General features: G+C 37.7%; 1 protein-coding gene and 1 pseudogene across 1 annotated transcript; one reads left to right on the top strand and one right to left on the bottom strand.

Moving 5' to 3' along the window:
• The first annotated feature begins 634 nt into the window (after positions 1-634).
• LOC112715222 (uncharacterized) lies at positions 635-2288 on the top strand. The gene has a single exon (XM_025766982.3). It carries the CDS (start codon positions 1103-1105, stop codon positions 1865-1867), a length of 765 nt encoding a protein of 254 aa, XP_025622767.1. The 5' UTR covers positions 635-1102; the 3' UTR covers positions 1868-2288.
• Positions 2289-2538: 250 nt separating this feature from the next.
• LOC112717352 (pentatricopeptide repeat-containing protein At3g62470, mitochondrial-like) lies at positions 2539-4799 on the bottom strand (annotated as a pseudogene).
• Positions 4800-12545: the final 7746 nt, after the last annotated feature.

Genomic DNA, 12545 nt, shown 5'->3' with positions numbered 1-12545 from the left:
CAGCTTAATTCAACCGCATTATTAATCATTATTACACAATTAAGGCAATCCGAAATTGTGGTTTGCGACGCTGGGGGAGGACCAAATTCAGTTGGCCAACTCTTTCAACCTCTTCATTTTATTCTACAATTCATTAAACTCCAATTAATTTTATTTATGCTGATCAGTTATTATTGTTAGGAAATTTCATTTCCGTAGTCTATTTTAACTATTTTATATTTTATACCAGATTGGGCCTTAATGAAAATAAAATCAATACTATTCTATTTTTCACGCTTTTCTATATATTTGAAGAAATAACAATATCAGAACTCTCATATATTTAATATCTCAAACTTGCAGAAAAACAAGTGAAACTCATCCTTGTTTGTGGAGAACTAAAATACAAAATGTAGCCTATTATTGCCTATAAAAACTAATAAAATAGTAAAAAAGTAGCTTTCATTAGGAAAGTTTTGTACCCATTAAATCTGGGGAAAATTTGCAGCACTGCAATGAAGTATAATTAGAAGTTGCAGCTATTGCCTACCACACTAAACATATTTCAATTTATTTAATGTATTTTGGAAGCAATAACTGCCTTGGCAATTGGTTGATTTGGTTCCCACATGAAAGCTTTGATGCAATCACCAAACCAACCAGAAAGAGATGTGACCATATAATGTCAACATCTAAGAGAACACAAAATGGATTCCCAATAGTGCTTTGATACAAACTATTCTCCAACCTATACATAATGATGAACTGTATGGTAATCAATCAGGTTCCTATAATTTAAATCCCTTTACATTTTTCAGTTCATAGATCTGTGTTTATTAGTAGACACCCCCTTTGGTTTTGACTCAAAACATTTGTATTTTCTTGGAGAACAGAAACGGTACACCTTATATAATGATAATTAACAAAGAAAATGTCTCCAATCCAAAATTTGTTTGAACTACTCTTGTAATTTCAAGGTGCAAGAAGGGCAATATAGTCATAAAGAATAATATAATATATCTTGTATTATCTACCATGCTTTGACAAATCTACTTATGATAATACAGTTCCAAAACGACTTTAAGAGTCTAAGCTTATTTTCCCAAAGCATTTCTTTGTATTAATGGAAGCAGAGACAGTGTTGAAGCTCTTTGATTCTTGCTGGTTTGGGATTCAAGACATGAAGGAACAAGAACCTTGTTCATCAAGTTCTCATGAAAACACAAATCATCAAACCAAAGAAGGAATATCAGAATCAGAAGAACCGATGCTTTTGCGCAGCCAAACCATTCATACAAGGTCTATGAGCGACCAATTGGACAATAGGACATGCTCCATGCATGATGATTCTAGTTCGCCCGAGTTTGAGATGTTGCCATCAAAGCTTCAAACCATTCTTTCAGGAAAAGATATCACAGACACAGAACAAGATGAAAGGCAAGCACAGGTGCAAGTGCAACTTGAAGGGTTGCCTAAGAAAAACAACAACAACAACAAAAGAAGAGGAAGGAAGAAGAGAAGGGGAAGCAAGAGTTTATCAGACCTTGAATTTGAGGAGCTTAAAGGGTTTATGGATCTTGGCTTTGTTTTCTCAGAGGAAGACAAAGATTCAAGCTTGGCTTCAATCCTTCCTGGTTTGCAAAGGTTAGGGAAGAAGAGTGTCAAGAATGATGATGATGATGAGGATGGTGATGATGATGATGAAGATGAGGAGAATTGTGACAAGGCTGCAGTTCCAAGACCTTACCTTTCAGAAGCATGGAAGGTACATAAGAAAAAGAAAGAGAACCCTTTGAAGAATTGGAAGGTTCCTGCTTTGAACAATGAAAATGACATTAAAGATAGCATCAAGTTATGGGCTCACACTGTTGCTTCCACTGTCAGATGATGATGAATAAACTTCATGGCTCAACTTCAAGTATTTTCTGTCTCACATATTTCAGATTATAACTTCGAAAATTTTGTCCAATATTTTGGCTAATGCAGCTTCCCTTTCGATTTCATTCACTTCCTACTTCTCTATGTTGCTAAAGTCTTCTACTACTGAAATTTGCTGAGTTCCACACTTCACAAACTTGGAAATATAAAAAGGACAGATCATGATCATGGGGCAATTTCTGTAGGAATAGAATTAGGATACAGAGCTTTCAGCTCTGTTTACTTTTTGCTTCCTAATCTTATATCAGAAGTTAAATGCTTATAAGTCAGTAGTTTCTCTGTAACCAAAGAAATATGGACAAGGACAATTATTATGTAAAGCATTTGATTCTTACTCAAGACAGTATACAAACTGTTTCAGATTATCACTATACGTTTTGTCCATTATTATCGTCTTATTCAGAAAACTACCAATAAAGGAAAAGGTACCTTTCATTTTCATTGCATACGCCCAATATACCCCTTTTTAGCATCTCTAAATTTTCCGGCTTTATTGATGTTTTATTTGAATGTAGTAACATGAAGGAATGTAAATATTTTACCTGCTCATGCTACTCCATGACTACTAAAATTCCAGAATCACCCATGTTCAATTGGTCTTTTTATTTTATATACAATCTATTAATATATGAATAACTGTTTTTCATTCAAGATGGTACACGACATCATACAACATTAGCTTATAATTTTCAACCAACATTAATATCAATATACAAATAGTCAAATACAAAGTACCAAAAACCAGAAGACATAAACTAAAGACAAACTAGATGATTGGTAGTCAATAAAATTGAGTTAGTTACACCATTGACGTGCCTGAGTGTTTATGTGAACCACCCACCTGAATATGTAGGCTCTCTTCTCCTGGCACTTTTCCTCATCATCTCAGCCCAACTGTCAATAACATTGGAGACCTCAAATTTACCGGCAATTTTCAACTTTTTAGCCAACTCCTCAAGTATGCCAGGATTCCCAGCTTTTGAAAAATCAGCAGCAAACTTGTTATAATCAAGTTGAGGAGCTTTCATCCCCTTCGCTATCATTTCCTCTATATATCTACATGCCTCGCCTGATCTTCCCTGTCTTATAAGGCCTCCGATGAATAGAGTGTAGGAATTATCATCAGGATAACACCCCATATGATGCATCTCATCCCATATGGCATGTCCCATTTCATAGTTCTTTGTCACAAAATAAGATTTCATTATCATGTTGTAAGTGTGAATTGTAGGCTTGATGCCACTTTGAATCATCATCTTGTATATTCGCATTGCATCATCCGGCATATGCTGGCTTGTCATCACTTTTATCAAAGCATTGTAGGTCTTCCCGTCAGGTGGACAACCTCTTTTCCTCATTGTCTTCAGTAGATCAGATATCAAATCCATTCTCCTCTGCCTCCCAAACCCAGTGATCAAACACGTGTAAAGTGCAGCGTCCGGTTGACACCCACGATCTATCATTTCATCGAAATACTCTTCAGCATCTATCATCACTTTTTTTCTTGCAAAAGTCCTGTATCATAATCGTATAGCTCCTAACATTGGGATATGGACCTTTGGCCTTCATGATTTCAAATAACTTGATGGCATCTGATTTCTTCTTACACCTTAGCAATCCTTCAAGCATAATATTATGTGCAACAACATCTGGCTTAAATCCCTTATCAATCATCTCATTCCACACTCTCCCTGCTTCCAGCAAGTTTTTTACCCTGCACCAACCATTAAAAAGTACGGTGTAAGTTTGCAAATCATGCGTAAATCTACCCTTCAGTTTTTCAAAAACTGCTTGAGCTTCTTTACCAAGCTTCGCCCTGCCAAGGCTATCAAGCAAGAAATTAATTGCATCAGCATCCACTCTAAACTTGTACTTCTTCATCAGATCAAAGACCCCAACAGAGTTTTTCCTCTCCTTTGAGGCAGCAAAGGATTTGATAGCAATGGAGAAAGTCTCCATTGTCAAAAGGCCCTTCTCCCCCATTTCCTCAAGCATTGCGACCATCGTCTCAAATTGTATTGTCTTCCCAAGAATATGCATCATGGAGTTATAAGTTCTGGAATCATGGGCAAATCCAGGCCTTCCCCCGGCCCAACAAAAGAACCGAAATGCCGGCTTCCTTGCATGCTTGAACCGCTGCAGCACATCCATAACCAAAATCATGTGACAACTGAACCCCACATTTATCAAGAACAGCCTCCATATTCCTATCCAATGCAAACAATTCATCAATCACCTTGCATACCCTATCAACCTCATCTGAGTCAGCACATGACTCAGCATTAAAACCTTTACCATCATCATCATCTTCATCATTATCATCATCATCATTCTCAGTGCTAGATTCAACACCAGAAAAAGCATCACCATTACCAACAGTAGCAAAACCGATAGAATTATTGAAATACGGAAACTTTAATAAGAAACTAAGATGGGAATTCAGCAGTTCTTTTTGTGGAGCAAGAAGTGAAGAGGGGTGTGGCAAAAGAAGTGGAATTTGAGAACGAGAATGATAGAGAGTGCAATTAAGAGGATAATGAAGCAAACGAGACAAGGGCAGAGAGCTACCACAAGGAAAGCGCACTTGCTCTCTTTGGCATCCAATTGGTCGTCCCTGATGGAAAGAGCGTAGCTTGGTGGCAGAGATGGCATGGAAGGGGCCATTGAGGTGCTCACGAAGGAACGAATTTAAAAATCGAAACTTTGAGCTGGTGGATGTTCTATTGCAAAGGGAAGTAGTCATTGAAGTGCCATTTACAGTGAAGAAAGCAACGAATGAAGAAGGAGGAGTTAGGTGTGGAAGTAAAAGGCGGTGCTGATATTCTGGCCAACAAATAAAATTTGACCAAGGTTCAATCCAAAAAGAAGGTCTCCGATTCATATTCAACATTTTTGAAGAGGTTGGACACTGCGCTATACTTGTCTAAGTAAGTATTTTCGCAAACTTTTTTTATTATTTCTATTTTTTTTAAAAGATAGATTCCAACAAATTTTTAAGATGAAAGCAGCGATTATCCATTAATAAAGATAGAACTATTTTAACAAAGGTGATTATCAACTCTACTATAAATACACTGACAGCCCTCGTATATATTTTACGTTCTAATTTACTAAACTTGCATAAAATCCTTGCTAATTTAAATATTAGAGTCTTTTGCAGGTACCACCCCCACCTCCTCACGAGAAACTCAGACGGCGGCACCTCAAGAACAAGTCGGACGCTACCTCACAAGGAGTCTAGACATCACGTCTAGGCCCAAATCAACATTTCAAGTAACCTTTAGAACATTAACGCTGTTGCCGAGAACCTGGAATTCGACCCTTGATAATGGCGGACCCTCAATATGAAGATGGTCACACGGCGTCTGAATCAGAACCTAAGCCTTACCATGATGATCTCACACTGGCAATACCTCCATCACGAAAAAGAACGCATGTTCCATATGGGGAAGGGATATCGAAAAACCCCCAATCAAGGCAGATTCAATCAGAGGTACATCTACCAGAGGAAGAAGAACCTCCACAAACAGCGGAGATATTGGTTCTAGTCCATGGTCACTGTCGACGACTAGAACAGTTTAAACAAGAAGCCGAACGTCAACGGAAAGAAGAATGGGAGATGTGGGGAGAAGTGTGATAAACCCCAATTTTGTGGTTTATCTTGTGTTGATTTTAGGGGATTTTGTCAATAATTTCCGTACTTATCCATATAAAATGCATGGTTTTGTGTTTCCTTCCTTATTTTGCCTCATGGTTGAAAGCATGCTCATTTGACCCTTAAAATGCTATATTTTAATCTCTTCTATCACCATTCGATGCCGTGATGCGTTTGTTAAGTGATTTCAGAGTGTACAGGGCAAGATTGGTCTAGAAGATAGAAAGGGAGCATGCACAAGTGGAAGGAACATGAAAAATGGAGCTTTGGAGAAATGCCACTGATGCACCACTATTTCGTGGTACATCTTGTGCTTAATTGAGTAGATTTTATCCACTAATCTCACACTTATTCATAGAATTTGCATGATTTTACAATTCCTTCCTAATTCTGTGATATAGTTGAAAACATGTTTCCTAAGCCTTTAAACTGTTAATTTTAATTATCTTTTATTATCATTCGATGTCGTGATCTGTGTGTTAAGTGTTTCCAGGCTTTATAGGGCAGGAATGGCTTAGAAGATGGAAAGGAAACATGCAAAAGTGAAAGGAACGTGAAAAATGAAGTTTTGAGAAGCTGGCAGCGAAGCGCACGCATGGACGACACGCACGCGTGCCTAGCGCAGAAGACGAGCGATGCGTACGCATGACAAGGAATTTGGCCAAATGACGCGCACGCGTGAGTGACGCGTACGCGTGACAGACGCCACGTGCAGAAAGTTGCAGAAAGCACTAGGAGAAGAAGAAGAAGAAGCACAACCTCCCATGCCCTTGGTGAGTAATGAAGAAGAGATTGAATTGGAAGAAAGCTACCAAGAGGACGATGTTAATATTGAAAAAGCTTGCAAAGAGGTGGAAGTTGTCAAGAAAGGACACACGGGAGTGGAACTTGAAATCACCTTGCCAAAGTTGTTGGAGACCCCTCCCCCTAAGTCGCCATCATCCTTCACAACATTCAAGTGGGTAAAATTTGTATCCCTTAACTTTCTCATTCCACTTGAATATGGTTTACTTGAGACAGATGGTCAACTTAGAGCTCTTTGTGGCGTTAAGAGTAAGAGGAAGATGGTTAGTAGTAGGAGTTGTCATGCAAGGTTCAATATAGTTGTATGCTCCAAGTTGAAGTGCAAGGATTAGTGTAGAGCTCAATTGAATGGGTCTAGAAGGTTGTTTGGATGTCTCTGTGAGAATTCAAATCGCAAGCCACCCGGTTGGAATAACGGTGATCAATATAAAGACGAGTGCAAAAGCAAGGTTTGGGATCCCGGAATTCATTCTAGCAATCAACACTCTTGGGGCCTTGTCACTTGCTTTAACTTTCTTGAAGGCGTTATGCACCTAGTTTGGGACCCCGGAGGTCACTGGAAGTACAAATATTGGTGAGGATTCCTAGAAGAGTTCAAGCATAAGCCGCCCTGACAAGGAGCTTACCAAAATATCCAACTTAAGGACTTTAACTAAAAGTGCTAGGTGGGAGACAACCCACCATGGTATGATATTTCATTTTTATCCTTAATTTTATTTTATTTTATTTTAATTAGTATCCAATCATACTGTCTGTATTAGCATATGCATTTTGCATTCTGCATAAAAAAAGAGAGAGAAAAGCGAGTTCCACACATGTGCGTGAACCACGCGCACGCGTCACATGCGACCTTAAACCTTACAAAAGGTTATGCAGGAGCTGTGCTGGAAGGGTGCCTTGCGCACGAGCCAACACACGCGTACGCGTGGGCAACGCGTGCGTGTCACCCGTAATTTAGTCAACCCACGCGTAAGCATCAGCGACGTGTACGCGTGGGTAAGGAAATTAGCGTAATAAGCGTGCTGACCCGAGAGTTGTGCTGCCCTCGCGCTGGCACTGTGCTAGAGGCACAAAATCAGCCACGCGTACGCGTCCATGACGCGTGCGCGTCATTTCGCTTTCAGACCACCCACGCGTACGCATAGAATGGCCAACTCAGTTTTCACGCGTACGCGTCGTGCCCCGTTTTCATTCCCTTCTCCTTTCTTCTATCCTTTTTTCTTCTATACTTCTCCTTTTTTTACTTTCTTCTCCTCCCTTCCCTTCCTTGTTCTCTTTCATTCTCTTTTACATATTACATTTGCATACTTTTCTTCATTATATTTTAATTTTGTTCATGTTTCTTTCTTCTTTTCTACTTTCTTATTTTATCACTGGTGTTAAATGTTCTTGTTCGACTGTTGCATCTTTTCTTGCATTCTTTTGGTGCTTCCTGACTTGTTCTGCACTGATGTGTGTTATTAATTATAAGTCAATGCTAATTTTTATGATACTTGTATTGCATTTGCATTGATATGCACTTATATTGGTTTTCATTACTCACACTCTCTCCCCATTGTTGCAATTTTTGCTCTATTGATATGCCATTTGCTTCTGCTATTTTCTCACTTGCATGTTGTAGCTACCATGTAATTGAGACCCTCATTATTCGGCATTCACCCACCCATATTTTATTTGTTTTCTATTTTTATTTCTGGATTACTTTTTTTCCTTTTTCTCTTCTTTCAAGATGGCCACCGAGAAGGGATAGGAAAAGCTTCTCAATGGGGCAACCAACAAGTCCATCTGCACAATTCATTAAAGAAAGAGCAGCAGTTGTAGCTCACAATCCCCACCCGCTTGCACGTCTTTGCATGCACCGAGGATGGTGCAATCTTTAAGTGTGGGGAAGTCGATACCGACTTTCGTGGGTAACTACTTTCTGACTCAACACCATTGTTTAAATTTTTCTTGTTAAAATAGTTATTGCATTTGCATGTTTGATTGCATGTTTGTTTGTTTTTGTGCATATTCTATCACTACTTGGTTGAAGTAATATTTTCTTTTTCAAGAAATTATTTTAGAGTATTTCACTAATTCGAATTAAAACTTTTATTAAACTTGTTTGAAGAAATATTATATTGGAACATGGTTTAGAGCTCGAACACACAAAACTAGTGAGATTTTGAGCCTGATTGATTGGTTGCATTTTTCAACCAATATTCTGTTTTGTTGTGTGTGTTGTTCTCTCTAAAATTGTGATCTCTGTCTTGCTTAATTCTATATTTCCATTGTTTGATGTATGCATGCACTTATATGATTGAGGCCTTGTTTCACTATAGCTCACATACCCATATAGCCTTACCCTTTCATTATCCTTTGCAAACCAAAGTTGAGCCTATTTTACCCCTTTGTTCTTTACTTTAGCTCATCACTAACTCTAAGCAAAAAACAATAATGTCCCTAATTTAAATCCTTGGTTAGCTTAGACTAGTGAGAGTGCTCACGAATTAAGTGTGGGGAAAATTGGGATTGAAAATATTTGGGTTGAGAATTGGGTGTTGTATATTCTTGAGAAAATGTGAAAAAGAATGTTGAGGACATGTTTATGCATTCAATACCTTAATCATATGCATTGAGAGAAAAAAAACAAAAGAAAAAAAATAATAATATATATATATACAAAAAAAAGAGAAAAAGAAAAGAAAAAATATAAATATAATAAAAAGGGTACAAAATGCCCCAAGTTAAGTAATAATATCAATGCATATGAGTTATACTTAAATTTGGGATGCATGAATATATGGAAAACATAGTTAATGGGTAGTTAGGCTTTATATTATGATTACATGGATTGTCCTAAGTTAGGTGAGAATTTTAGGTTAAGTAAGGATTCAGATTTTAGTCCACTTGACCAAATACAATCCTACCTTAACCCTAACCCCATTACAACCCTTAAAAGACCTCTTGATATGTGTATCTGTGCATTAATTCTTTGTTTATTGGTGGAAGAAGAGCAAGCCTTAGAAAGCAAGATTAGTAGAGAATTGAGAGAATCGAACCTTAAACGCTTGAGCGATTAGAGTGTATACACTTCCAGTGAGGGTTCGATGCTCGATTCTTTATTCTCGGCTTTCATGAGCTATTTTCTTTTGCAAGTTTATTTGTGCTTCATTTTATGATTTGAATTAGTGAAATCAAGTTCATATTTGTTGTTGGAGAATTTGATTTACTTTTAACCAAGTAGGTAGAATCATTTTTGCCTTTAGCTGCATTCATACAGATAGGTTGCATTTCATACATATCCTACCATTTTGCCTTCATTCTTTTTGGTCTCCTTGAGCTTATCATGAGGACATGCTAATGTTTAAGTGTGGGGAGATTTGATACCACTATTTTGTGGTACATCTTGTGCTTAATTGAGTGGATTTTATCCACTAATCTCACACTTATTCATAGAATTTGCATGATTTTACAATTCATTTCTAATTCTGTGATATAGTTGAAAACATGTTTCCTAAGCCATTAAACTGTTAATTTTAATTATCTTTTATTACCATTCGATGCCGTGATCTGTGTGTTAAGTGTTTCCAGGCTTTATAGGGCAAGAATCGCTTAGAGGATGGAAAAGAAACATGCAAAAGTGGAAGGAACGTGAAAAATGAAGTTTTGAGAAGCTGGCAGCGAAGCGCACGCATGGACGACACGCACGCGTGCCTAGCACAGAAAACGATCGACGCGTACGCGTGACTTACGCGTATGCGTGACAAGGAATTTGGCCAAATGACGCGCACGCGTGAGTGACGCGTACGCGTGACAGACGCCACGTGCAGAAAGTTGCAGAAAGCGCTGGGGTGATTTCTGGGCTCTTTTTGGCCCAGTTCCAAGCTCGAAAAACACATAATAGAAGCTGCAGAACGGGGGAATCAAAGGAGAGCTTTTCATTCACACAATTTTAGGTTTTAGATGTAGTTTTCTAGAGAGAGAGAGAGTCTCTCTCCTCTCTCTAGGTTTTAGGATTTAGAATTTCTCTTAGTTTTAGGTTTATTTCTTCTCCAATCTAGGTTCAATGTTCCTTTAATTTAGTTTCTCTTCTACTTTTATTTATTCTATTACATTAATTTATGAATTCTCATGTCAGATTTGATTTCTTTTATTAATACAATTTGAGGTATTTCATGTTTATTGCTTGCTTCCACATTTGTTGTTATTGAATCTCTTGGCTTTGGTTGAGTAATCGGTGACACTTGAGTTATCAAACACCTTTGTTGATTGATAATTGTTATGTTTGCTAGTTGATTTAAATCCCACTAACTCTAGTCTTTCCATAGGAGTTGACTAGGACCTGGGAAATCAATTTGATTTATCCACTTGACTTACCTTCATAGCTAGAGGTTGACCAAGTCGGAGCAATGAGCAATTCTCATCACAATTGATAAGGATAACTAGGATAGGACTTCTAATTCTCATACCTTGCCAGAGCTTTTCTAGTTGTTAGTTTATTCCTCTTGCAATTTACTATTCTTGCTTCTTATCTTAAAAACCCCAAAATACACCTTTTCATAACCAATTATAAGCACACTCCCCAGCAATTCCTTGAGAGATGACCCGAGGTTTGAATACTTCGATTTATTTTTATTGGGTTTGTTACTTGTGACAACCAAGTTTTTGTACGAAAGGATTCTTGTTGGTTTAGAAGCTATACTTTTAGTGAGTGCTTATTTGTGAAATTCTAGACCACGCAAAAGTCCGTTCGTCAGCCACTGACACGCACGCATAAGCATGGGAGCATGGTTCAACTTGGCGCGCTCAATTCGGCGCATTCACGTACATTGATGAAAATTCCATCGATGCGCACGCGTGCATGACGCGTGCGCGTGGATTGCAAGTTCAGCGACGCGCACGTGTGATAAACGCGTATGCGTGACCTTCAGCACGTGACCTCATTAAAGAACTCGTGGCTGGCAATTTCTGAGTCTCTCCAAACCAAAATCCAAACTGTTGCTACATGCAAAAGCCTCAAGGAACCAAGGGGGGAAAGGGGGGGAATCATTTATTACACACTTAGACACAATTGTAGCTAGTTTTTGGTTCTTGTTCTTTGAAGGAGAGAAACCCTTATTCTTCTCTAGATCTAGTTTGATTTGATCTTCCATTGTTGAAATTCTGGATTGGGTTTTGTTAATTTCTAGGTTTGATTACTTAATTTGAGTTTTCTAGTATACTTTTACTTAGATCTTGTGTTGGTTTATGTTTACTAGTTATTTCCAATTTTCTTCACAGTGTATGAACTTTGTGGATCTTGAATTTTTATTAATGCAATGATGTTTTCCATGATTGATGATGTTGTTTGAGTTGTTCTTTAGTGATAATTGTTAGTGGATACTTATAATTTCCAATTTAATTGCAAATTTGAATATGTCTTTTGTTAATACATGCCATGTGTTTGATGAAATGTTTCCTTTGATTATGGAGTAGTTTTCTTTACTCTTGGCCTAGGCTATGAGGATTGGTGACCTTAAGTTATTGGGTCTCATTGAATTGGTGATTGGAGAACCCTTAGTGGTCAGGTTGATACCCATTGACACTAACCCACTACTAATCTAATTAGTAGATAGGTTGGGACTTATGGGTTGAGATTGATCAAGTAACTTGACATACCTCAAGCTTAGGAGTAGATATTACGTACTTAAAGCTTTTGGAGGTAGAATTAATGAGTTTGGTTCCTCATAATTGTCAAGATATGGTTATTAGACAAGGATGATGATCCCAATTCCTATGCTTAGCCAAGAGTTCCTTTTATTATTCACATTTGAAAACCAAAAATCTCAATTGCTTGATCCTCGTCTTAGTTAATTGCTTAATTCTAGAGTAGAAGTAAACTATATGCTCTCTTGTTAGATTTAAATTGCTCATATCTTGCCTTGGTTACTTGATTTAGTTTCTTGCACTTTAAGTTCCCTTGCATGTTAAGTTTATTAGTTTAAATTTTTTATCATGACTTCCAACCCAAGATTTCTAACCAATGTTGATGCACATGTTTGTGCATCCCTTGTTAGATGACCCGAGGTTTGAATACTTCGGTTTACTTTTATTGGGGTTGAACTTTGTGACAACCAAATCCTTTAAAATTTGATGGAGAGTTGTTTGTTGGTTGAGAGCTATACTTGCAATGGAAATATTTTGTGAA

Source organism: Arachis hypogaea, chromosome 10 (assembly GCF_003086295.3).
Source record: "Arachis hypogaea cultivar Tifrunner chromosome 10, arahy.Tifrunner.gnm2.J5K5, whole genome shotgun sequence".
Classification (NCBI taxonomy): domain Eukaryota; kingdom Viridiplantae; phylum Streptophyta; class Magnoliopsida; order Fabales; family Fabaceae; genus Arachis; species Arachis hypogaea.
The sequence above is the reverse complement of the archived record's forward strand: the minus strand, read 5'-3'. Positions and strand labels throughout refer to the sequence as shown.

Excerpts from the sequence above, each read along its gene's own strand:
- LOC112715222 (XM_025766982.3), top strand. The coding sequence starts at position 1,103 with ATGGAAGCAGAGACAGTGTTGAAGCTCTTTGATTCTTGCTGGTTTGGG.